The sequence below is a fragment of the Aulonocara stuartgranti genome, assembly GCF_965226115.1.
Source record: "Aulonocara stuartgranti genome assembly, chromosome: 13".
Classification (NCBI taxonomy): Eukaryota; Metazoa; Chordata; class Actinopteri; order Cichliformes; family Cichlidae; genus Aulonocara; species Aulonocara stuartgranti.
Window position 1 is genome coordinate 1074749 of NC_138949.1, and position 27660 is coordinate 1102408.

General features: G+C 42.2%; 1 protein-coding gene across 3 annotated transcripts in view; it reads right to left on the minus strand.

Moving 5' to 3' along the window:
* piezo1 (piezo type mechanosensitive ion channel component 1 (Er blood group)) overlaps window positions 1–27660 on the minus strand; it is an 84931-nt gene that overhangs the window by 40139 nt on the left and 17132 nt on the right. For all 3 annotated transcript variants that reach the window (XM_082557155.1, XM_082557154.1, XM_082557153.1), the window contains exons 2-19: window positions 22883–22978; window positions 19790–19955; window positions 18486–18627; window positions 14645–14891; window positions 13722–13935; window positions 10834–11005; window positions 10022–10120; window positions 8938–9004; window positions 7411–7520; window positions 7255–7334; window positions 6591–6771; window positions 5229–5334; window positions 4441–4622; window positions 4137–4285; window positions 2694–2852; window positions 2263–2366; window positions 1698–1864; window positions 129–305 (exon numbers count right to left, since the gene is read on the minus strand). In XM_082557155.1, coding sequence (XP_082413281.1) covers window positions 129–305; window positions 1698–1864; window positions 2263–2366; window positions 2694–2852; window positions 4137–4285; window positions 4441–4622; window positions 5229–5334; window positions 6591–6771; window positions 7255–7334; window positions 7411–7520; window positions 8938–9004; window positions 10022–10120; window positions 10834–11005; window positions 13722–13935; window positions 14645–14891; window positions 18486–18627; window positions 19790–19955; window positions 22883–22978 — 2618 coding nt within the window. The remainder of the gene's footprint in view (window positions 1–128; window positions 306–1697; window positions 1865–2262; window positions 2367–2693; window positions 2853–4136; window positions 4286–4440; window positions 4623–5228; window positions 5335–6590; window positions 6772–7254; window positions 7335–7410; window positions 7521–8937; window positions 9005–10021; window positions 10121–10833; window positions 11006–13721; window positions 13936–14644; window positions 14892–18485; window positions 18628–19789; window positions 19956–22882; window positions 22979–27660) is intronic.

Here is a 27660-nt window from a genome sequence, read left to right on the forward strand (position 1 = left end):
TTGTTCCTTGAACTGACTGCATAAACACAGGCTCAGCACAAACGCATGCTCGTCTCAGGTATTAACCAAACCATGCAGCCGCTTCTCTCCTACTGGCTTTGCACGCCTGCAGTAAAGCAGAGTCTCACCATGGTACAGTTACGGGAGTAGTCGTCAGGGTCAACAACACTGAGCTGGTACAACATCTTGCACACAATGATGACGCACACCCAAACTGTGGACAGGCAGGACGCCATGGATCTGAAACGGTCATAAGGCATCGCCAGAGACCAGAGGACAACCAGGACCAGATTCATCACGGATGGCTACAGACAAACAGAGAGAGACAGCACTTTAACAGGTATGCGTTCCCCTAATCGGGACAGTTTCTTAACATTTGTTGTCATTGTCCTTCTCACCGTCATCATCACCAACGTCATATAACGAGCTGACTTTGCTATGCGTACATATATCCAGAGGAAAGAGTGTTAAGCATTTAGAAGCTCCTGCTGTCACTTTGATCTTCCTGACAGATAAACTTTATCCGTTATTAAAAATGTGAGATTCACCTGCAAATATGCGTCTGTAAAGATCAGCTGCATTACTGAGTGTAGGTGTGCTGTGCGTGCATGTGGGAACGCATGTACAGACCGTGTAGCGGTTACATGAACCACTAACAACAACGTCACATGTGTGTAGCAGCTGGATGTGTGTTTTTTGAGAGCTTATGTAAAATTTGGGTTTGTGTTCAGAAGTTTAGCCGAGTCTTAGCCCAGATAAATGTCTGACACGCGTGACATCTCAGTACAGGTTTGAACTGTGAACTCGAGCATAAATGGTCCTCTTAGATTTGAGACCAGCGTGAGGGTTTTGTATGAAATGCTGAATGACGCCTTTTGAAGCCAAGTAATGTCTCCTTGTTGGTGAGTTCACTGCTAACTTTTACAGGCCGCTGTGGTTCTACATTCATCATCTGCAGTGGAGGATATGGGACAGTGACAGCTAATATCTAATCTCAGAGAAACAGAACCGACTCTGACAGTCAGTGTGGCCTCAGATCAAAACATCATCACTGCCGTTAATCGAATAAATCGAGGAGATCATAAATGCTATAGATCAGAAACAGTATGCAGCCGGATTATTCCTCGATAACTAGAAGGCATTTGATGCAATCAATCACGACATGTTATTAATAAACTGGAGCAGTATGGGATCGGGGGCTGAGTGAAAAAGGATTTACTGACAGGAAACAGTTTGTGCAGCTGGGTGAATATTCCTCATCATGCTTGGATAATGCATGTGGGAATTCAATTTCAAACATCCCTGTATCCGTCCAACACTACGAGGTGTTTGCCTCTCTGAGTGGAGTGAAGAACCGGAGCAACGTCCCAGCATGAACCAGTTGTACAGAGAGGAGGGAGGGCTGGACCGGGTGGATCGCCCACTACAGGGATGTGTGTATAAGAGTGTGTGCGGCTGCACAAGCATGCTTATGTATGTCTCAGTATATTTGTAATGATGATAGGCCATAAACAGGAAGAAGAGCAGGGGCGGGATTAAATAAGCTCATCCTGCTGCTTTTTAAACATGCAGGTGATTTATAATTATTACTGTTTTGTTTTCCTTTGTTTGTTTGTCTCTTTTTTCTGTGTTGTTGTTGTAACATGTTCAAAATAAAGATACAACACAATAACTTGATGCTTCAGTCGTTGCCGTACCTCTTCGAGGGCGACCCATACAGCGAAGAAGGCCACCATCTTGAGGATGTGACGCTCCAGAAGCCTCCAGAGAAACTCTTGAATTGTGGTGAGAATGTCAGAGAATCTTCTGGAAAGATCCAGTAACCTGTCCATCACCAGACCCCATTTACTAGGCATCAGCTCCACTAATGAAGAAATCAGACAAACATCTGTGAGTCTGACTGGGATGACTTCTTAAATTAAAAGGTATATTTCCAGTGCATCCAGTCTGCCTGCTCAGTCCTCTGATTTAATGGGAATGTTTAGGATTTGATTCTCTTGGACAGGCACACAGTGTAATCTCAAACCTCAGGACCACTGCGAGTAAGAGAGAGGAGCTAATGACGAGAAGCTCTGGAACATCAACACCAGTAAGACAGAATGAATGGGACCAGTGACCCATTCAAGGACAAACAGCTTAATAAACCCGATGATCAATTAGCAGTCGGTTGCTGTCTCTTCAGATGTAACAGCCTCATAGTTCTATATGATATTAGAAAGCAACTTTTACATAATTATAAGAAACCTGAAGGTTTTGTTTTACCTTCATCTTCAGAGTCATCATCAGCGTTTGCAACAAGGTCCTCGTCATGGTTCGTTTGCACCTCAGCAGAGCCAGTCTGGTCTGCCCTGCCGCTGCGCTTTTTTCTGAGAAGATTAGACCAAAGCACAAACATCACCTTTCTTTATAACGCAACACAGGTGGTGGTGGGTGTCACTCCATGTAAAAACCAAGCGTGACCAACAACTGAATGAAAACCCAACTTATTTCAGGGACAACGAAGCTGTTTGTGGGTCCTCTGATCATTTCTACATTTTCTAAATATTTAAAACCAGGTTCAAATGTTTAACCGTTCCAGCACGAGGACAGAGCTGTCCAGCCCAGCAACTCCACACAGGACGTAAAAACGAACTTGGGTAGCTTCTTAAGACGTGACAGCGTTACATGTCATGAGCAGCAGCAGGAGGTGTTACCTGTGTATGGGCGTGATCTGCTCCAGGTCAGTGATTCTCATGAACGGCTTGTGAAAGTAGTGCAGCTGTAGGATACAGGCCAGCAGGAAGAAGCCGGGGATCAGAATGCTAGTGAAGAGTTCAGACAGAGCAAAGGTCTCCAGGCCGATCGCTGCCAGCCTGAGGATGACAGAGCAACACCGTGGGCATTTCAGATTTCAGCACAGGTTGTGGTTGATTGCTACACTCTGGAAGTGGAATGAGGGTGCGTGTTAGAGGGTTTGCTGAATACTATCGTCACGTTTCATGCGGGAAGAAACGGGGAAAAAGCATTTTCTAAGTACAGTGCAAAAAAAAGAAGAAAAGAAATGCCAGCCCTTTCCTATTGGTGGAAAAATGTAGCATATCGACCAATAAAAAATCATGAGCTGTGGTTGCTTAGGAAGAGGGTAAAGTTTTGGGAGTGACAGAGACAGCGACGTGGACAGAAAGTTTTGTTTCTTCTGTTTTGTGTCAAAAATGGCCCAACACACCCCAGAAATCATGAAACATTTTTACCAAAAATGTTTCATGATTTCTGACATTTTGTGTAAATTTAAGCACGTATCAATTACAACTTTGACTTAGATCGTGCTCGTAAACAAACCACCTCATGTTGTTTAGCTTTCTGGATTTCATGCTTATTTATTATATACAGTACATAAGATCAAAATTCACACGTTTTATATATATATGTATAAACACTGAACAAAAATATAATCACAACACTTTTGTTTTTGCTCCCGTTTTTCATGAGCTGAACTCAAAGCTCTGAAACATTTTCTACTACACTAAAGATCCATCACTTCCATATGTTGTCCACAAATCTGTCTAAATCTGTGTTAGTGAGAACGTCTCCTTCGCTGAGCTAATCCATCCCTGTCACAATCCTGGGTCTTAGGACCCAGTGTTTTGAGTTTTAGTTCATTTTGATGTTTATAGTATGTTAAGCTCATCAGGTCTCCTATGTTCATTTGCTTATTAGTTCCCTCTTGTGTTTTCAACCCCTGTGAAGTCTCCCTTGCCCTTCGTGTGTTTCATGTCTGTTGTCTTATGTTGTCATGTCTGCCTCTCATGTTTCCTGTTTCATTTTGGAGAGATCTCGTGTTTTTATATTATGGATTATGTTTTGAGTCCTTTGTGGTACTGTTTCGTGTTTCCCTAGATCTGTTATGGTTATCTTAGGTTTTGCTCTTTGGCTTTGTCATATGGCTTCCCTGTGTTCCATGTTATGTCTCCCCTGTTGCTGTTAAGTTTGCATGTTTAGAATTCAGTCAGTGTGTTTCCTGTTTTACTTTGTAGGTCCATGCCTCATGTGAGTGTTTCTAGTTTTGCGTCTCTGTCTCGTCCATATATATATATATACACACACAGGCACGTAAACGGTGCAGACAGGATTAAAAAAGCTTTAGTTAAAGCACGTACTGTACTTCTGTGAAACCAGTCAAGTTCCTCCAGTATCCAGGGAAGTCTTCAAACTGGTAAGTGTAGATGGAAATCAGCACAAGCATGGTGTAGGCCACAACGAGCCACCAGAAGAGCTTCAGCAGGCGCCTCCACAGAGAATAGTAAACCTGAAAAATAGGAACAAGTTACGAGTTAAAAGAGATTTTTAAAATTACTTATTATGACATACGAAACATTCGAGGAGGCGTTTTAACACAGTTTAACACAAAAGGGCCAGAAGCCATTTATTTGGCATGATGATGTCTACGACATGTGTGCATACCTGATAAAGGCACATGCAGAGCAGGAACAGCAGCATGTAGATGATCTTGTATGCAACAAGTTTTCCAGCAAAGGACACCATGATGAACATCCCTCCACAGACATAGATCCAGTATTTGGCATAGCAGCTCATCACCATGCCTCCCAGAACCTTCAGCACAGATTCATTACCAGCCTCCTCGTCTAATAAGGACGAGACGTTGGGAAGAAACCGAGGTTAGGTGTACAGCACAGTAACGATGGAGAGCCACGCTGCCGCCACACGGGCTGAACGGGACCTGTCAGAGGAGACGGCTGCAGAGCTGCGGCTACATGAAAAGCTAAGAGAGACATCGGTGGTGTCGTAGTATACTGCAGTATTCTGCTTGATGGAAATGCATAACCTCCCACACACGGTGCTGGAAAATGAACATTCTGAATGATCGAGACCTCACTCAGACTGCCAGAGGAACTGGAGTGTTTGTGATGTCGGGGTGTGTCTGTTACTTTTAGTGGTAATCCATCGTTGATTATCAGGATCCAGTTTGAATCAATGTTTTGTTTTGAACTTTTTTATGACATTTGTTCTGTCACATTGTACGATTCTACCTATTTGAGCTATTTGTTGTATTTTTGATGTGTTTCACTTAATAATTAAGGACTGCAATAAAGGAATTTCCCAACTCTGGGATAAACACAGTACATCTTATTTTACCAGAATTTTTAACATCTAATCACTGATATGAAAACAAACCTAAATCATTTCATTTATTCAGCAGGTCAGTGTGAAGTTGTGTGTGTGATTCTGACCTCCTGTAGTGACTTCCTGTAGTGGTGTGGCTATTTTCCTTTTCCTGCTGAAGTTTTCCTTCACTGACTGACGTACTAACAGCCAAAAGGTTAAGGTAAATAAAAGCTGGAGAGACAGAGGGAAAGAAGACGAACATGAAGACCACAAGTTCAGTTTTAAGACACGCAGAATACACAAAAGTACAAACGCAACCAGCAGCGAGATTTTACTTTGCAAATTCATGCAAAACATCATTGTTGAGCATCCAGCAAATCAACAATAAAACCAAATACACACGAGACAAAGCAGTGAAAGAGAACAACGGTCTGTGCAGTAACTACACACAACGTAACCAAACAGACAAAAATGAGCCAAGCTGCACAACAACAACGGGATGATCCGTGTTACTTTGCCCAATGCTGGGCACTGAAAGGAAAACAATGTTGAGACTCCAAAGTGCTGTTTGCTACCAGCCTCACTCATGCACGGACACACACATTCATACATCACTGTAGTCTATACCCTAAGTATTTTCTGTCACACTCTGATCAATGAAGGGGTTCAGTATTTTGCCCAAGGAGGGGCTGAATGTGCTCAACACAACGTCCAGTCACCAAACCAGGTTAGTCATGAAACGTCAGCTCTGTGGTGAGAAAGCAGCCAAAGCTACTGGCTGACACGTCTCCGGACTGTTTGGCGATTCCCTCGAGCGCCTTCAGATTCGATTAGAAATATTATCCAACTCAAAGCTAATTGTCATATTTCAGCTTATTTACCAACAGCTGGCTCTTGGCTAAGCAGCAGTACGTCTGTCTGTGTTACTGTGTTGTGTTCCCTCCAACACTGATGTTTTTGTTCATGTTTGCAGTGTTTCTGTGCATCACTGTGCTCAAAGGTTTCTGTGGTAGAATAAACAGACACAAGCGGAGCTGCAGCGTCCAAGCTGTTAATGTTACACGTGTTGCATTTGCAGCACACTTGCTGTCAAAGTGATGAAGCTGTTTTCATCCTTCATCTGTTGTTAGTCGTGTCTTTATTCTGTTTCACTGTGTGGACTTTTATAATTACTAGATCAAGTCAGGTTAAGAATTAGAGGTGAAGGCCCTCGTGCTGTGGAACACGAGATGCAGTTCTTGCACATTCAGCCTCTGACCAACATCAGTGAGTATCTGATGTAGAAATGATCTGAGAAACCAGCTCTGCTATTGTTGTTGTTGTTGTTCGAGAGCACATGGTGAGAACTGGACAGTTTAACCTTCTAGGAGCTGTACAGACCAATAAGTAAAGCCAAACACATATTTATGGGTAAACATCCTGCTGAATGTTACAATCCGTCACAATTTCATAACTTCGTTATCATGTCACATATGCTCTCTTCTTACCATAGCTCCCAGTCTGAGGCAGGGGTACTGGGTTCTATTCAGTCCTAGCTGTCCGAGGCTCATGGTTCCCACTGTGGTGGGCAGCTCAGGTTGAAGCTCCATGGCCCAGACGTACTGCAGACAGCACAGAGCCAAGCCGTAGAGCAGGATGAATGGCGAGCACAATGTGGCTGCATGTCGCCTGAAAACACAGACCCCGCCCCCAACTCAATCAGACTATTAAAATACTGGGAAACAATTTTAAATGCACAACAGTTAAAAAACACTGCAATTAATAATTATTGTTGTGTGATGTATTTTTTCCCTACAATATCTGTATTCTTCTTAATGATCAGTTATTATTAGCAAAATCCACAATCAATGATTTTTTTAATATATCAAAGAGGAGCTGCTGAGGCACTCTGTTTGGGATCAATTTATATAAAAATGCATTCTTGGAAGCAACCAGACCTGATTAAGACCGATCCAAGTCTTCATCAGGGTCTGACAGATGCACCGTCAGGATTAAGTAAGTATTGAGTTCTTTAACCTCTAGAGGGTGTTACAGGTGTTACATTTATAAATATTTAAGAAGTATCAATGAACATGTTTACACACAATAACCAGGCAGCAGACGCTTGACTTGTTCTGTCACAGATGTGTAACAAACGTGTGGTAACAGTACCTCGCACGCAGGATCCAAATGAGACACGCCCACAGCAGCAGCACAAAGGTTAACCAGCTGTGGTATGTGATGCTCCAAACCTGGACACAAAGTGACTGTGTGTGAAAGTCTGTGACGCTGCTGCTGAAACGAGTCTGAACAGAACTTCATGGTTACCATCATTGCTATGAGAGCACAGACGTAACTCTGCTGCATGACCACTCTTCCCAGCAGGAAGAATGGGCTTTCACCCCGTTTCCCACTGCAGGCCACATTCGCCTCTGCACCTAAAGAAAAGAATCATATCCATGTTCACAATGTTGCGTTAGACCTCCAACAACCATTTGTTGAGGTAAAACGAGAAACTACAATATTACAGCTCTAGAGGCAGCTGTGGCTCAGGAGGTGGACAGGAGGAGGACGTGGAGGAGGTGGACAGGTTGTCTACCAATTAGAAGTTCAGAGACTTAATCCCCAGCTCCTAAAATCTGGGTGTCAAAGCATCACTGAAACCTGAGTTCGCCAGTGCATCAGTGTGAGGCCTGCGACAGCCTCGACCGGTGGAGGTGCTAACCACGATGGTGGTGGAGCTCACAGTGATCCACCGGGAGCAGGCAGCAGCCACTCAAAAACACCTGGAGAGAAACAGGCTGTAATCCTGGTAAAGGATCGCCTGAAAGCACCAGGGTCCCTGCGAGAGCCCAAGCAGCCAGCAGGGAAGAGCCAGCCAGTCCCATTTCCCAGTAGGTCCCGGTGGCTACGGATGCTGTATCCCGTTCACCGGGAGCCGCACAAGTGCCAGGGCAGGAAAGTTAGAAATGTGGGTAACCGGGGCACCTTCGTCTGGACTGCCGGATGATGGATGCGGGGCAGGTAATATGGTGCTTATACCATGCCCCTGAACCGCTCAGGCACTGCTCTTTTTTCTATGACATTGGATTAAACCAAGGGCAAGTAGCAGAAGCTCGATGGCTCCCCTGCCTAAGTTGGGGGACGTGGGTATGTGGCGGGATGTGGTCTGAGGATCAGCTGCAGGGGAGGGGTGGGTTCAGGGGGCAGTGCCAGTGGAGGCTGGTCAGCACACCTTTGACAGTAATTGTGTGGTTTTGCCTCCTGTTTCAGTGGACACGTAGAGGTGAAGCCGTGCTGAAAAGTCAGACACTGTTTGGCTGCACGGACCAGCGCACTCGTGTGAGCATGTTGTAAATGTAAACCTGCCATGATGGCAGCTTTCTGGCTGAGTCTGGGGTCCTTCGTGTTAGACTGAGTTATGCTAGAGCTGCAGGAAGCAAGTATCTCAGTCACAGGACTTATGGTCATTTATGTATGGCTGAGGTCATAAGGGGGTGATATTCACTGGCACCAAACCTGAGACCCCTGATCCCAGATAACTGTTGGGTGTACTTATAAGTGACATGTTTTTCATCCATTAAAACTCGTTTCTTGGTTTGAGTATACTCTATGTGTACGTCCTCAAAGACAATTAAATGTTGTTTTTCAATTAAGCTGAAAAAGTCAGTGATGTCCACAGAATATCGTTCACTTTTGTGCGCTACATCATAAATGATTCACTTCAGGCTGTCGGATCGATGTCCTCCAGTCAGGCCTATAACGGCTGTCCACTGTTTGATTCTTTTCTGACACACTTTCATACTGGGTGACTTATACTGGTTAGTCATTTCTGTGAAAAATAGCAGCTGGTACCGAGATAGGGCTGACTGTCTTCGGTCACAGTCCCTCCGCTTTCTGTTGGTACAGACAAGAGTACGACCTGAAACACAGAACACACACACACACACACACACACACACACACACACACACACACACACACACACACACACACACACACACAGATGTTTATTTGTACTTATGTGGAGGGTATATGACAGTTTTAAATATTAAATAGTTCCAGCCCTATCTGGATGTCAGCACAAAGAGCAGCACGGTCGATACTGGTATGAGTAAGAAGAAACACCCAGTGCATCATGGGAAGCCCCCAGTAGCCTTAACATATTGCAGTGTAACTAAGGGAGGATTCAGGGTCACCTGATCCAGCCTCAGCTATATGCTTTAGCAAAAAGGAAAGTTTGATCCTAGGAACCACAAGTAAGTTAGCAGTGCTTGATCAGGGAGATAGGCTACTGCAGCATTTTGGATCAACTGAAGGCTTTTAGGACATCCTGATAATAATGAATTACAATAGTCCAGTCTAACAGTAATAAATGCATGAACTGGGGTTTTAAGCATCACTCTGAGATAAGGTGTTTCTAATTTTAGAGATGTTGTACAAAAATCGAAGAAACTAGTCCCAGATTTAACAAGGACATGTCCTGGTCAAAAATGACTCCACAGTGTTAGCGGAGGCCAAAGTAATGGCATCCAGGGTAACAATCTGGTTAGACACTGTATTTCTACGAATTTTTGGAGCCAAGTACAAGAACCTCAGTTTGTCATCTGCACAGAAGTAAAAATGTATGCTATACCTACTAATGATACTGCCTAGGAGAAGCATGCATAATGTAAACTGAACTGGTCCCAGCACTGAACCCTGTGGAACTCCATTACAATATATTTTACACCTTACAACATAAAGCACCCTGAGGCGACTGCTGTTGTAATTTTGGGTCTATACAACTGAAACTGAATTGGATATATAGTGAAGATAGACAAGCATTTCTTTAGTACGATATAAAAACACAGAAGAGAAGAAGAATCTCTATTTAAATATCAGCCGTAGGCAATAAATCCAAATAGAGCCTTTTGTACAGCCAATAGAAATGATCTACCTGTGTGTCGTCTTCATAGTCGTCTTTTTGTTCATTCCAAGGCTGTAATTCCACCAGCTCTTCTTTCCTCTCGCGTCTTTTCTCCTGTTGCTGCTTTTCCTGCAGAAAAAGAACAAGCCCTCAGAAGATTTCAGAAGATACAGTTTTTCAAAAGTCACGTGGCAGCTACAAAAGTGCATCAGCTGCAGAGTCTGTGCCATGTTAAACCCACCTGGGCCTCTTTGCTCTCCTACGTCTCCCTAACGTAAAAAATATTTTCAATAAAAGAGTTATTTTTATTATGTTTGTTTTTATATTTTGAATATCAATATGTTTGGGTTTTTGTATAAACACTGTTTCAGTATGTGAGATTTGATACGATAACAAAGCTTTCCATTATGTTTAAATACTTTATCAAAGAAAAGCCAGTGGGGGCACATTCAGTACTAAGAGAATATAAAGATACAGTGGGGCAAAAAAGTATTTAGTCAGCCACCGATTGTGCAAGTTCCCCCACCTAAAATGATGACAGAGGTCAGTAATTTGCACCAGAGGTACACTTCAACTGTGAGAGACAGAATGTGAAAAAAAAATCCATGAATCCACATGGTAGGATTTGTAAAGAATTTATTCGTAAATCAGGGTGGAAAATAAGTATTTGGTCACCTCAAACAAGGAAAATCTCTGGCTCTCACAGTTGAAGTGTACCTCTGGTGCAAATTACTGACCTCTGTCATCATTTTAAGTGGGGGAACTTGCACAATCGGTGGCTGACTAAATACTTTTTTGCCCCACTGTATGTTATAATATAAAAAGAGTGAGTGAGGAGATACCGCGTTAGAGCCTCCGTGACGTCCTGTTCTGAGAACAGTCACTATGGTAGTATAGAGCAAAAAGAGGATTCCTGGGTTGACATAAACTGGCCAGTCATGACTGCTGTTCAGATTGAGGTCATAGGGCAGGGTGCAGTTTCCTGGTATGATGATGTCCTTCAGACCAAAGAGTCTAGGCAGAAAAAAAGAGAAAGAAATCGAGGAATAGACCTGTGTTAATTGATTTACTAATACTGTTGTGACCAAGTGTCAGGATCTAGAACATTATGATCAGGTGTGATCAGTGAAAATCCGGCACCATAGACATAGCAAAGCAAAGATGTAGAGTCATAGCCACAATGCTAAAGTACGATTAGCATCAGGCAATTCAGTAAAGTTTGCAAGGGAAGTATTTCAGATGTTCTTTTGTTTTAACTTTGATGATTACAGCTTACAGCTCACTAAAATCATGCACGCAGCTTCTCACAGGTGCTGGTTTAGCGTGAGCGGCCACCACGTACTACATGGTTAGAACACAGTGGCCGGAGTTCGAGTCCGACCCTTGACCTCTCCTCTTGACAACAACAATAGATTCCCTGCAGGGTTCTCGGTGGGTTTTCTTGACTGTCGTCTCAGGAGTCTCACTTCCAGTCAACTTTCCATTGATATGCTTTGTTCCAGCAATGTGCGTCTGTGGCTCGGCGAGTCATCATCTCAACAATCCAATGAGCAGTCTTTCCTATGATTGTGTTTGTGTGCACTGAACAAGCACGAACTCAAAATGTGTACTGAACAATGAATAACCTTTTTGAATTGAATGACAAAAGAAGAAAGCTTTTTCAAATCTTTGGTGGGATACACTAGTACACGTTTTTTGGGGGGTTGTTTGTTTGTTTGGGGGTTTTAAGTTGGAAACGTGTCTTTCATCACTAATGAAAATAAGTGCAAGTACGTTGGGTCACAGATTTGCATGACCTGTGTTACATGCAGTAAACAAATTGAAGGAACAGAATCGTATTATTTCTGTCACCATCCACGTTACAGACACACTTCAGTCATATGCAACAGCTGTGTATGGAAGCCCGTTTCCGCCACTAAAAAAAAAGGATCCATAACTCAAAATTCCGACATATTAACTCAAAGTAACTCGAAATTTGACATGATTTCCTCATTACGCAGAAGCTGAAGCGTCAGCTACAAATGCTACAGCTAAGCTGTATTACATCCAGTCGCACAGATTGCTGAGTGTTTTCAGCCTGGCTTCACAAATGATGAAATCCCTGTTATTAGCTGAATCACACGGTGTTACTATCAGCAAACGTACTCGCCAAAGCGCCAATTAGTTGGGATCCGTTTTTGAATGCGCGCTCCTCTGCACCATATGCTTCCGGGTAACAAGAAAGCGACCTCATTCACACATATTTTTGATTGGCAGAGCTAACTCGAAATTTCGAGTTATTTTCTCGAAATTTCGAGAAAAGTAAGTCTAAATTTCAAGAAAATAACTCGAAATTTCGAGTTATGCATACTAGCTGTTTTGTTTTTATTTAGTGGCGGAAACGGGCTTCCATAGCTGTGCCTTCATCACAATTCTAATCATTTTTTTTTATCACAGCTCAGAGTTGAACTCATCTTTATGTTGATGATACCAAACATGTTCCAACGTGATCAAACAAAGTGTGAAGCTTAGGATCAGCTGACACCTGGGACATGGCACAGTAATATCAAAAAGGCTAAGAGTTCTTTTAAAGTACTAATAATAATAATCACACATCTACATTATCTACATTGAACATTTGACTATTTTCCCGTCAGCTTCACTAAAGAGACACAGACTCAGTTTTATGACAGTGGAGTATGTTTGCTGGGTAAACGTCGACTAGGCTGACTGATGAACAGCTGGCTAAGTGATACCGATACAGAAACCTGCCAAGAGGGCCGTGACGTCATGAGGAAGAAACTGAGAAGAAGAGAGACCGTAAATCCCAGTGGAGGCTCATTCCACTCATGCCTCTCATGCCAGCACAGTCACACTGCGTTCATTTCGTTTCTCGTCAGTAAACTTGAATAGTTGACCCGAAAGAGAAATTTCATAGCCACAGATATGTGTACTGATACAATTAAGGAGGGTTTACAGGCATGAAGGCACAGCAAATGACATTTTTGTTGTTGTAGGCTGAATTATATGTGTTTAAATACTGGCCTCTCACAGTCACTTCACCACAAAGATGGGGTCTTTATTACTCAAATGTTAAAACCAACGGCAAAACGTTGTCTTGTTCCTCTGTAAATCTGTAAATCGTGAGCCAAGTGTGGCCTTTCAGCTCTAATTTAAGGGATTTAACCCAAATTCTGGATTATCTGTTGAGGAATTAAAGCTGCTTTAAACAGAGGCTCAAAAATATCAGAGGCTCAAAAATAACTGGACAAAAGGCCGACAGGGAATTTCTTTTTAAATGTGAGGCTCAAAGTGATTCGACCGCACCGGAGAGAGACCAGTGTTGAGCTGAAACCCAAATAAACTGTTAAACAACGAATTCAAATATTTTTATTTGTTTAGATTAGAAAGTCTGCACTTCAGTTATATCTCGACAGTAAAATCCACTCTTACAAATCTGTTTGTGCAATAAATTATTGACCCAACTGTATCAAGACGTATACACGGCCTTTAATAATCAGGCCAAAAACTGGCACTGCCAGAGGTTTCGTCATGTCAACTGGAGTTTCTTTTCCCCCAAGTTACATGTCCTGCAACACTGATGAAATAGCACTTTTGCCTGCGGTCATGTGGCATCTATTTCTGTTGAAATCTGCTGAATAACCATGCACGGTATGAAATGATGCAACCAAAGGGTCGCTGTCCCCTGCAATTCTGCATATGCATATAATCTGTTATTATGAAGACTTACCTGGCCCACAGGCTTTGTGGGGGGAACAGGGCCTGGGCCAGCAGACTCTGGTATAAATACAGACACACCATATGGCCAGCAGTGAAGAAGCCCACCATCACACACAGCGCATTGAAACCCAGGTGGCTGATGGGAAGATGACATGCCCACCAAGTGCAAATACCAATGAAAAGCAGGAAGTAAATGGCTGAGAAGGCAGATGGCAGTGTGATCCCTATAAAGAAAAGGTCAGAGGTTTATATGCAGTGCACACAAAGGTCCAGAAAATGAAGTACAAACAAAGTGGGCCTGATAAAAGTTTTATGCTCCTTTGTGTCTTAAAGGAAAAACACAATATTTCTTAAAGAGCAACTTTTACGCAAATCCAGATGAATCTTTGTCATGAGTCAGAGGGTGATTTGGTCATTTATGATGGAGATTTTCACTGTTTGACTATGTTGATGAACGAGAATTTCATGAGATGACGTGGATTTCCTTTAGAATTTTGATTTTTTTACGTTACAATGAAGCAAAACCAACTTGCAGCTTTTGTCTGGGCAAACAAACAAAATGTCGTCATGTAAAAGACATCAGTCGTATTTCGGCTGCGTTTTTGCTTTCAGTTCTTTCTTGAGCATTTCGACATTTATTCTTATTTTCCCTGTTTTTCCAAATCTCCTGTCAATCTTTTTTCTTGCTATTTGAGACAGGCAAAAAGATAATAATACTTGCGGCAGTAAGTATTACTGCCGCAAGTATTATTCTGGTACCTGCACCTATGGTATCAATTTGAAATCTACGTCCCTTCATTCTCGAGTTATCGTGTCCACAAACTTGGGTGTCCGCGTAGCCCGCTCGCACAGCAGGGTGACGACAACACCCCATCGGCCTTTTACAGATGAGGGGGTAATAAAAAGTAACAAAAAACAACACTAAGATCTCACCAGCAAGACCCAGCAGGCTAATCGCCAAGATCCTCCCCAGGTCCCGCAGAACTTTCTGGGCTGTAGCCTTCAGCTGCTCAGCCAACTGCTTGGCTCTGGTTACTGTGGAAACCTCATCAGCATCACCAGCTAATGACCTCTCTTCTTCATCTTCCTCTCCTGTTGCCTCTTCTTCATTATCATCATCACAGTCACTGTTATCATCATCCCCAACGTCTTCTGTGTCGTCTGTTGAATTATGTTCTAGCTATGATGTGTAGGAATGAAAAGAAAGACATGCTTTGTAAATTACATCACCCAGAGGATTCCTTCGGTTACAGGAGTAGTGCTGGAGCTAATATCCTACACTTTATTTCTGCGGACACATTCTCAGCTCACTGTGTGATTATCTACTGATGTAAAAATCTGATGAAATAAATGTCGAAATCTGAATATATATTACTGTGCAAAAAGTCTTGAGCCAATCCTTATTTCATGATGTTTTGTAATGCTTTCTGGGTGCATTTCAGAGGTTTTCTTTAGACATCGGCTGCTTACAAAAGAACGCATCTTTCATATCTTGACCTGGTGCGTTGTAACAATATGTGGCAAGTGGACAAACATACGGCAAAAGTAAAGGTGTGAGGCCTAAAAAATAAAAACTGCAGTAGATGAACAGTATCTGAAACTCGTGTACTGTTCACTGAAGTCTCAGAGAAATGGTCTGGGTAAAAAGGAAGGAATTCTTAACCTCTTAAATGTGGACATCACATTTCAGGTTGTTAGACCACAATGTGAACATGTTCCCATGTTTGAAGTAGCAGCTTTGGACCGAAAGTTTTCATGTTTTATGCGACGTTCAGAAATCTTTTACTTTTTTTTACTTTGTTACGTCTTCCTGCAACTGTTAGCAGCACCTCAAATTAGCTATATTGCTCAAAGGGGCACAACTGTTGTTTCTCTTTTTGTTTTTGTACTCAGGAAAAATGCTGCTGTGTTCAGACAACAAATAAAGAGTTTTGCACAACATCACCAGAAACGACATCAGGTAAAAAGATGATTCTTTGCTTTTTCATTCATCGGGTCCGAATCAGCCCAAATCGCAAAGAGATTTAAAATTGCATGGCGTGAAAGAGTTCGGGTCTTAGGAGTTTAAGGAAGGAAACGAAAACAATAGGCAGAGTTACGCCAATCACAGAAGAACCAGGTGAAAATCAGTGGCAACAAGTCTGATGGATTGATGAATACACATTTAAAAAGTTTGGTTCAAATTGTTATGGTTGGTCAGGAGAGATCCAACAGTGAGTCTACAGCCATCTGTAAAACATGGTGGAGGCGCCGTCATGGTTTGAGGCTCAATTTCAAGTACCATCATATTTTGATCCAACCTGCAATGCCATGTGGAAAGCATCTGACATGATGCTGTCATGTCAGCTTATTTTTCAACATGACATTGGTCCCAAACACAGCATTCCTGAAAAAACACACACTCTCGGGTATGGACTGTCCTCCCAGAGCCCCCCTATTCACATTCAGAAGCAGGTGATTTCTCCCACACCACCTCACTAAACCATCCACTCCTCCCCCTGTTCTTAATTAATACATGTAACCACTGCAGAATTATTAGAGTGTTTCTGTAGATGGCATGACCTGTAGTGAAGATCTGAGGCATCGAGATGATCGGGACTGGAGACGGCACTGTGAGACGCTCCTGCACTGCACCCAAACAAGTGTGTAGCAGAGAGCTGAACCTAAACCTGTTGAATGAATGGCTCTTCACCCCCTCCAGGCTGCCCACTGCAGTGATGGCTGTCCATCTGTCACCTTAAACCCAGTGATTTTCTTCACTCCACCCATCCCTCCTGTTGTTCTGCTCGAGTTTGCCCTCGAGCTTCCTTCTGTAGGAATTCTTGCATTTCTGTGAATTCACCCGCAGCCCGTTCTGCACTTTCCAGTTCTTCCCTGCCCCCAGACCTGAAAGCTACGGAAGAGGATTAGGGCCACTGTTTTTTCTTTTCCAGAATTCTCAGATTAAAGTCAGAATTCTGACTTTTTCCAGAGACCTTAATCCTCCTCTGTAGAAGCCAGCCTTCTTTTAATTAGGCTTTTTTTTTTTCAGATCACCAGTGATTTAAGGCTTATTGTTCTCAAAGAAGAAAGTAGTCCTTGCTAGTAAGATTATGTATTTACAACATGTGTTACACTTCTCAATAAGATGAAAGGAACATGTATTCAGAGCACAGCATCAAGTCAGTTAAACCTCTGGGACACTGAGTTGTTAGTGAGCAACAATGAGATCAACAATGAGATGTCCCCCCTTAGATTTGTAAGATTTTACTTGAAAACTCAAAAACTGTGGCGTTATTTTTGTGCCTCTATTCTGAGCGCAGTAAATAATTTGCAAGAACAAATGCTGTATTTTGAGAAGAAAAGTTTAATTTGTGCAAACAAAATTCATTTCTGTGTGCAAGAAATGAATTTCAGTGTTGGCTATTATCCATCCACACACACAATAACAGCCCCTGTCGCTCAGATCACACATCTGCTCTCAGTGTGCAAAAATTCTGACTGGCTGGAAAATAATTATAGTTATAGAAAAAAATAAAGTTTAAGTAGACTTCAGAAATAGAATAAATGATAAGAAAACTGCCTGTGCTGTAGAATCAAGGTGGTCATACCAAATATTGACGTTCCAGGTAGTAAGAATTGCACACCCCTCGTCTTTGCCTTATCTGCTGTATTTGTTTGTATGTTTGACAATGTTTTGATAAATTGCTGTACCCATTACCCATTTTTCTAGCAACATATAAAGAATTGAAAGCTGTCTCTGTTAGGATGCCTGGGTCGTCGACCCAGGGTTTTTGAGTTTATGATATTATTTATACTAGTTTTTGGTTTCTTTGAGTTCTGTCTTATGGCTTAGGTCTCTGTCTTCTTTAGTTGCTCTGTCTCCCCTATCACCTGCATCCCCTTGTCTAGTTCGCGTCTATGTGTATCTTAAGTTCCTATATCCCCGTGTTCAGTCAGTGTTTTGTGTCTGCCCTGTTCCCACGTCTCTGTTCCCTTTGTAGTGCCTGCATATGAGCCTGTCTCTTTGTTCAGTCTGTGTTATGCATTTCCTGTTTTACTTTGAAGGTCTGTGTCTTATCTCAGTGTGTTCAGGTTACGCTTCTTTGGTCTCGTCAGTTCTGATTTGCCCCAGCTGTGTTTCCCTCCTGTTATTCATTCCCTGATTGCTCCCTCTGTGTATTTAAGCCCTGTGTTTCTCTGTGTCTGTGTCGTGATCTACCGTTTACTTTGCTGTGTGTTTTGCCAGTCCACCGGTGTTAGTTTATTTTCAGTTTTTCCCAGTTATGTTATGTTTGCGTTCAGCTGTTTTGGTTTAAGTTTGTCTCCGGAGTCTGCATCTTGGGTCCTATTCCTGTTTGCACACAGCCGTCACCTAACAGTCTCAAGACTTTTGAGTAGTACTGTACTCGAGGAATTGGTTTCACTGAGTAATATCCATGCACTTGATCTGGTGAGGCACGGATTAGCACACTCAGTTGTGTGTGAGTATCAACAATTTGTAAGAGGACTTCATTTTTCACACAGTCTACTTCAGCTTTTGATTAAAAAATGACGTGTTATTGTTCCTCTGAGGTTGTATTTCAATCATTTTAGAACCTGCTATGATGCTAAAAGACAAAAAACAACAACACAGTTTTGTTTTGACCTTCTCCTTGCTGCATGCACTAGTGATTGTCCATCTACCATATATAGTTTTTATGTGTAATTTTGTGACTTCTTTGATTTCAGCACAACCACACTGCTGGTTTCCTGTCATAAAGATACACATTTAAACATATGCAAAGAGACTCACCGATGTAATGTTGGCAGCAGCCACCATTTCTCTGTTCCTGACCAATCTGCTGCAGAGGATGACTGTTACCAATGCAAGTATACACACACCAAGGTCTGGGCACAGGAGACGTGCCACTTTCCAAGGGTCTTCCAAGGGAAGCCTATGACACACGTACACATGTAAGGCTGTTACAATTATAGGATAAATAAAGTATATCTCATTTTATCTCAACTCATGTAAAACATTTCAGAGATATCATACACAAAATATATCCACATTGCATGGTGGATGTATGGATACCATTACAATCCAGAGTTCTGTTGGGAACACTTGATTTATTCAAATGAGTGAATGAATAGTGGCATTGTAAAGCGCTTTGGGTGCCTTGAAAAGCGCTATATAAATCCAATCCATTATTATTATTATTAAATGTTATTTGACACATTACTGCAAATCAAGCAAAAAGTTAGATACGTGGCTAATAGAAGACCAAATAAATACAGAATGCTAAAAGATGAATGTATACAGGCAATAGTGAATTTAAGGTTGCACTCGTGCAAATAGATTTAAGGTCGCCTCCTGCCAAGTTCATACTAATCGAATCAGTTTAATCTGCAGCTTTACAAAAACAGCATATGGCCCATGTGACATAGATGCACACTGACAGGAAGAAGGTGCTCTGGTCCCTAATCGTTATCATAGCGTGAGTTTGGGAAAGCACAAAAAGTTCGTAGAAGCTTTGCAACTTCTCCAAGACGTTAGTTACCAAGGACCTTGAAGACCTGTGTGCAATTCTAACAATGGGAATAAGGTTGATTAAGATGGTTTAAATGCAAAAGGCACTTTCATTAAAGTAAACTGAATTAAATGTGATTTAATGTACAGCTCTATGTTCAAATGAAAAAGTATTAATGGCAGTGTTTTAAAATAAGCATCTTCATTTCAGTATTTTCTTCCTCAGGTGTCTATTCAGTTCAATTTATTTTTAATTCTCTTATTTATATAGTGTAAAACTTACAACAACTTTCATCTAAAGGTGCTAAAATAATACAGAGAAAGGCCAAACAATCCTGTGACCCCCCGGTGAGCAAGTGCAAAGGAAAAAATAACTTTTCACAAAGAAACATGTGTGAGAACCAGGCTCAGGGAGGAGGCAGCCCTCTCCACCACTGGCTGAGGGTGAGGAGACAAGGAGAGAGCGGTGGGAGGCTTTGCATTTACTTGTAGGCTACATTTACCTACTATTTCCCACAATCAGCCCATCAGTGACACTGGCAGGGATACATGGGGCAACTCATGGAATTAGATACATAGTTACATACCTTGACAGTCCTATATGTCTGCTTATGGTATTCCATTGTGAACAGTTATCACCTATTGCAGTGTTGAGAGGAGGATATGTGTATAGTACTGTCTGGAAGCAGATATGAGCCAGTACAAATAGCAGACTGGTGCAGAATATTGCTCTGATAAAGCGTCCTGTGTGACCTAAAAGGCAAAGACAGGAGAGATACAGAAACGGTTAAATGCAGCATAAATAAAACCAAGATAAATAAATAAATCTTTATTTTACAGACATGGAATAAGTATATGCAAGACACTGAATCCTGAACTGCCCCCAGTGTGACTGAGTGTGTGTGAATGTTAGAAGATCCTTGTAAATCATCTCAATTTCACTGTTCTTCAGGTTACCTTTATTTGGCAATAGCTTTATTGCGATGTCTGATGTGTTTGGTTTCTTTTTTGTACCTGTTCATTTGAAGGACCAAAGTGTTTTGGTCCTTCAAATGAAAGTGCTTACGCTGCATCCACACTGGAAGCAATTTGTGCGTCAGCCATCGTTCTGAAGCTGATAGCTGGTCATTTGTGGACATTCTAGATGACTAGCTGACCCTCTAATGCGTTTACTACCAAGTCAATCATTAGTGTACTTCACTCTCATTGGTAGTCACTTCAGCCTGGTTCCTGCCCATGCCCACACTTCCCAGTGTCAGTGATTATTTCGCCCTTTATTTGCTTGAAGACATCATTGACTTTCTGTAGTCTCTGACTGCCACATGACTGCAAACGACTCCCAGTGTGCACACAGCTGTAGACATTGGATTCATTACTGATTCATTACTCAACCTTCAGAATTCAAAGACATCCCAAAATCAAAATGACAAATGATGTGGCAGGCGTGTTCATTTTGCTGAAGTTTCATTATAAGAAATGCTACTCAGTAGTTTCTCCGCGTGCTAAATGTTTGACACCATTTCTATTTGACAATATATACGAATATCATCGTCATACATTTGAAGACCATCTCCACAACACACAGGCGGTAAATCATGGATATACAGGGAAAAGAGAAGAGGGCCCAGAATGATTCTTAAGGAAGGCCTGTATGTAAACAAAGCACTCGACTGCTCTCACAAACTACGGGATGAAATCACTCAACTCGCTAAAGACAAAATTATATCATAAAAAATGGCAACAATACAATGTTTGATCAAATGGATACTAATGGACAGCTAGAGTGAGTCATGGACAGACACAGAACAGAATAAAGTCAAAAACATTTCAGTCACAGAGCTTCTTGCTTTACATTGTAAGGTTTAAAAAAGAATAACATCATAAATAGGCCACTGCTTTTCTCCTGAACTGAAAAAGTCAAAATCACGCACCCCAGAACAAGAACCTCCAAACCCTATGAAGTCATCTTAACTACTGCCATGAAAACTATGTTTTTAAACCGGAAATCGAACAGGATATGAACCAGTGGATTCTTTTTTCACTAAACGCATGACATTAAGGACAAGAACTTCTCACCACAGGAATAATATTTGCCACTGATTGGCTGGTCAGTAGCATTACTTGATGAATCATGAGAACAAAAATGGTCCTAAGCTCCGCATAGTGACCAAAACAACGAGCTCGTGGACACAAGCGTGACATCACGTCTGACACTGTGGTCAGCAGCACAGGAGCACCACAGGGAACTGTGCTGTCCCCTCTTCTCTTCACCCTGTACACCTCTGACTTCTGCTACAACTCTGAATTATGCCACATTCAGAAGTTTGCAGATGACACAGCCATCATGGGGTGTATCTGGGATGATCAGGAAGAGGAGTACAGAAGTCTGGTGAGGAACTTTGTCGCATGGAGTCACACAAACCACCTGCAACTCAACACCTCAAAGACTAAGGAACTGGTTGTGGACTTCGGGAGGTCCAGAGAAGGTCCACTGCCGGTTCAGATAGAGGGGGAGGAGGTGGAGGTGGTCAACAAGTACAAGTACCTCGGGCTGTGGGTGGACAATAAACTGGACTGGTCATGCAACACAGAGCACCTGTACAAAAAAGCCCAAAGCCGACTGTACTTCCTCAGGAGGCTGAGGTCTTTTAACATCTGCAGGAAGCTCCTGAGGATGTTTTACCAGTCGGTGGTTGCTGGAGTACTTTTCTATGCTGTGGTGTGCTGGGGGAGCAGCACAGCAAAGAAGGACTCATCCAGGCTGGAGAAACTGATCAGGAAGGCTAGCTCTGTGGTCGGCATGAAGCTGGACACTCTGGTGACAGTGGCAGAGAAAAGGACATTAAAGAAACTGATGGACATTATGAACAATGCTGGGCATCCTCTGCACACGGCCATTAACAACCAGAAGAGTCTGTTCAGTGACAGGTTGCTTCTCCCAAAGACAAGAACTAACAGACTTAAAAACTCCTTTGTCCCACACGCCATCAGACTGTTTAACTCCTCTCTGGAGGGGAGAGGGAGGGGAAACAGGAGGACAAAGGAGGGGGGAACAACTAAGCTGTAGTGCCTCTTCACCTCACTGTACAATACCTTTTGTAAATAGTCAACAGTGCAATAGACTCAATACTTGAAATGTGCAATTCACTTGTATTTTTATTTTTTATTCCTATTTATTCTATTTATCCCCTTCGTATATTTTATTTATATTGTCTCTGTATTTATATATGTGTGTGTGTGTGTGTGTATTATATATATATATATAATATTCTGTAACTCTGTAACTTCTGTCGGTGCTGTGCTTTTTTGGAAATCGAATTTCCCAGAGGAACCCACCCGAGGGATTAATAAAGTTCTATCTAATCTAATCTAATCTAAGCGTGAAAAGCAGCTTTCACAGGGTGGCTGGCCTCTCCCTTACACACCGGGTGAGGAGCTCGGCCATTCAGAAGGGGCTCAGAGTGGAGCCGCCACGTCTCCACATCAAAAGGAGCCAGCTGAACAGACCCAGGATACAGTGCAGCGATTAAACCTCTCGGCTATCCTGGGAACACCCTGGCGTTCCTTGGATAAGCTAGAAAGAAGGCTCCTGCCCTCGCGGCCCGGATGGATGGACGGCTTAAAGAAAAGCAGGTTTCAAATGCATAAAAGGTCGGACCTGAAAACACAGATGGTCTTACCTTTGATGGTGTGTTTGTTGGGACACAGGAACCACGGTAAGAGCAGCAGGTACAAGAAGTAAACCAATGACAGGATGTTGAGGCGAAAAAGACAAGCTGCAAAGACAGAAACAGCGCAGTCAAACAGCAGTGTGGGCACATCTTTACACAGATCATCTTACTATGGAATCATCTCAGGAAAAACGATTCTGATAAATATTCAAATTATACCCATATTTGAACTGGATTTTGATGTAATGTCAGGTCTGGATTTCAGAGAGAAACCTTTTACACGTGATCATATTGTTTTTACTCATCAAACAATCAACATGTTATTAAAGTGAAAACTTTACGCTTTAATTCAAGAGGTTTAACAAAACGATCACATTAACTGCTTATGAATTACGGCCATTTGTCTTAACCTGAAACACATTTTGGAATCACTTTGCTCACTTTAAGTTGTTGCCTGCTGTCTCAGGCCTTTTCTGTGTTACTGAGCTTTCTTTGCAGAAACAGGCAACACAGTTGATTTAGCCACTTTTATTTTTTATTTTCAAAACAAAGTGGAGTATAACACATAGTACATCAAAAACAAAACATCCAGATATGCCCCAAACAAACAGACAAAAAGCACATGGGGAGAGAAGGCAACAATGTCATACGTAGAACTCAACAGGAAATAAAACACAGCACTCAAGCCTCTAAAGTCTGGTTGAAGAGGCTTCATAAAATTGACCCACTCGCACCATAGCTTGGCAAAAACATTCTTCTTAAGACGTATTGAGAATGTAATTGAGTCATTCACACTGTCCCTGCAATCTGACATAGTGGGGGCGGAGCCAGCATCTTGTAACTGCGTTTTTGGCACAAGTATTATAAAAAGATATTCATTTCTCATGTCCTGCAGATGATCACGATCAGTTAGGAATATTGTCGAGAATTGCAAAGGTATATTATTCACCTTAAACATGGTGATTAAGGCTTTGACTCTTTTTTCTTCTTTGCTGAGTATTTTCAGCCCACTGGTGGGGGCATACTTTACTTGCACCAAGACCTCTGTGAATCTGCTGGAGTTACAGTGAAAAGCTACCAGATTCAACACTCGTGAATAGCTTTGCAATACCTTCGTTACATTCTTAGATTCAAAGCTGAATTACTTCAGTTAGCTTGTTTGAATCTCCTGATGTGGTGTATAGTTAGAAACAAAATGCAAATACTCAGATAACAACTAAAGCATTATCATAATGACTGTTGAGCAGCAAGGCTTTATTCTTTATAACGAGACTATTCATAACCAAAAAAAGCCCTCAGCGTTTAAACAATAGCTGCATATGTACTGAAAAAACTAATTCAGCTGAGAACCAGTTGTGTTTGTTTTATCAAAGCTGTGTGTTACAAAGAAGAGGAGAGAGAGACGGGTTTGACAGTGAAGATGAAATAAGCAGAGGTAGTTAAGGTAGATGACTTTAAGTACTGTTGTTTACTATCAAAAGCAAGGACCGTGTACAAGAGAGATGAAGAAGAGCGCAAACAGGGTGGAGTGGGTGGAGGCGAGTGTTAGGGATGCTTTGTTACAGAGGGATAGCAGCAAAACGGTAAAGGGACTACTCTCCTCTGACAGCGCACAGCCCTGTTTACCCTCGCCAGGGTGGCCTTGGGGTCAAGCACCCCTCCTTCACCCACACCCGGTAACAGCAGCTCACCTCTAAATCCATGCATCCTGTAACTAATTAGGTTCAAATTTAGCAGCCTGGAAAAATAGGCTCCAAAGTCCTGTTCATTTTTAAGGCTAGAGTAACCTGTAAGAACCCTAAGAGTGATGTAATAATAATAATACACAAAGCTAAAGCTGATCTCGAGAGGAGAGAGTGGGAACACCTTGGCCACCAACACGATCATCTCTGCTGCATGTAGATACATGTTGATAGGAAGGGAGCCAATTCCTCGGAATAATCCAACAAGGCAAGAATGAGCAGAGAAACAGAAAAAAATTACAAATCCAATTTGTGCGTCCACAGTGTTCGGGTGGGAGTTGCTCGTCTTGCAATTATTGCTGTAATTAATCCCAGGGAACTAGGGATCCAATTTTTATTTATTTATTTTTCCTTTGCCCCCAGTTGCCAGCCAGAGCCTCCTTCAGCACCCTCGAATAGAATTTCCCATTAATTGGATGATAATTGGAGCATACTCTCTGGTCCACCTGTTTGAAGACTGGAGCCACCATTTTCAAACAAAGGGGACCCCAGAGGCTCGATCCAGACCTCCACGAGACACTACACTGGTGCAAGAAAGGCCCACGCAGTCTGGAGCCGGGGTGCCAAACTCATTTTACATCACAGGCCACATACAGCGCACTCTGACCTTAGGTGGGCCGGACCAGTGAGACTCCCTTTACTGTTTTGTTTTTTAACCGTAATTGTAAAAAAACAATTTAAGTAGAAAGTTAAAAAGAAACTTTTGTGTCATTTAATTGTTTATTGCTTCATTACTTTGTGTAGTATGAATGGCCATAAGGAAGGTTTTTATCAGTAGGAAAAGCTGATGCATCGTCTGCTCGTTTGTGGTGAGCAGCAAATCAAACAGTTCAGAGTTCAGGCCTGTGAGACTCATGTAGACACTCAGACACATCCTGTGTCTGCCATTCAAAGACACTTTGGATGAGGTTTATTTTATGTAGTATTCAAGTCTTTTTCAAAGAAGCATTCTTTCATTCAGCCTTATTTTATCCATTTACTATTACCACGGAGAAGAGACGTGAAGTTTAAGGCCTGGAAGTTTGAAACCTTTCGTCCTCCACAAAAGACAATGGCTGAAGGTAAAACAGGCACCAGCCAGCTCCTAGTTTGATCAGTTCTGCAGTCAGCTCAGAAGAACAGTGATATCGACCAGGGGTTTTAAGCTTTGTGATTGTTAGTGTGTTCTGTTCTGCTTATCCCTTTTAGGCTCGCGGGGGCCTGGAGCCTCTCCCTGCTGTCTTAGGATAAGAAGCAGAGTGCACCCTGGACAGGCTGACACACAGAGACAGACAACCATTCACTCCCATTGCCTGTGGTAACTCTATCATTTAGAGTCACCAATTAACCTAGCCCCACTAACTGCATGTCTTTGGACTGTGGCAGGAAGCCGGAGTACCCGGAGAGAACCCACACAAACACAGGGAGAACATGCACAGCAAGACCTCGGCCTGAAGGTGGAACTGGACTCAGGACCTTCTGATTGCCTGCATGTATGTTATAACAGAATATTCATGCTGGTGCCATTTCCATCTTTTTATTTTCGATTGTCTTTTAAGTTCTTGTGTTTTTAGGGATTTTGCATGTGTTTGGTTTTATTTGTTTCATATTTGTTGTGCAAACTCTGAACTCTCTTAGTTTTGTCATGTTGTCATAAGAATTTTCTGGCTAGCGCCTCGCCCAGCCCTGTGAGTAACCTGTTTTTCCTCGGTGTTGGGCAACAGTAGTTCATTAGGGGAGTGTGTAAGATCAGCAGTGGCTGTACGTGGCTGGGTAATGTCACCATTGTCTATTCTTTAGAGCTGCTGACCGAGCAACCCTAGAAGCGGCATCAGGAGGGAGCGGCTACAATCTGCTCAGCTGAGACTCACTATTCAGAGCTGAGAAGAACCCGAACAGTCACTGAATTTAGCACTTAGACAAATATTGGACTGTCTGGTAATTAACAGCTTGCTGGACAGTATTTTTATTGTTGTCTTGACTGTACAAGTTTCCTCTGTGCTCATTGTTTAAATTCTTCTCCCTGGTGGTTGTTTTTGAGACCACAATAACTGCTATTTTCAGATCTGTGTTTTATTTAGAGGCACCTCTATTCTTACTTTATGTGAATTTATCGAGGGGGAATCAGTTTATTTTCTTTAAGAAAGGATCTGCTCCATTCTCTGTTCCCTGGCTGTCACGCTGCCCTCCCCTGTGGAACCGATGGCTCGTTCAAACCTAGCTGGTGTTGTTGCAGGACACACAAAATTGTGTCACTAGTGGGATGTTGTGTTGGTTAGCTTTCTTTTTTGAGAAACCGACAATCACTGGTCTCGCCCCACACCCATTATCATTATCTAGTTTTGTATATACAAGTTATAAGGGCTCAAAAATGCTTGTAAAAGTAAGTTGCTCAGTGGTTCAGGGAGCAGTGCCAACTGGGCTAATTGGCTGCCACTCATTTGCTAATCAGCCTCGTCCCAGTAGCACACCGGGACCTGGAGGAGTTGCACACATGTCAGGCGGTCAATCACACTGTGGACTGTGCAAAAAACTCTGAGTTTGCATTACAGTGTGCACTTTGCTACACCAGCATACAGAATCAACAGTGTATCTACATGTGTCGAGAGAATGGGTAGAAAGTCTGGCTGCACAATGAAAAAGCTCCACATTTCTAACACCCTTAAATACTTTGACAGCCTGTATATAGAACAGTTTTCATAATACGAAGTTAGCTGGAGGCACTCACTGATTTCCTGTTAGATTAGTCACATACATGCTGGACTTTAAGCGCAGCTTTTGTCACTTTAAGTTCAAATCTGACTTAAAGCCCCAAACTCTTTACTCATCAAACTATTAAAAACAGCCAATACCAATCAAACCTGGCCGAGATCCTTGGTGTCCACGCCCAATCATCAGAATAGATCTTTTTCAAAGGTAAATAGTTGGAAAGATAAGTGTAGCCTTTTGGCAACATATGAACTATATTAATCCATTCGCCTCTAGAAAGTTCTGTAGATTTACTTGTTACATTTGTTAAAGTCTTAAAGATAAAAGAAATGATGAAAACAGGCAGTACTTCACAAG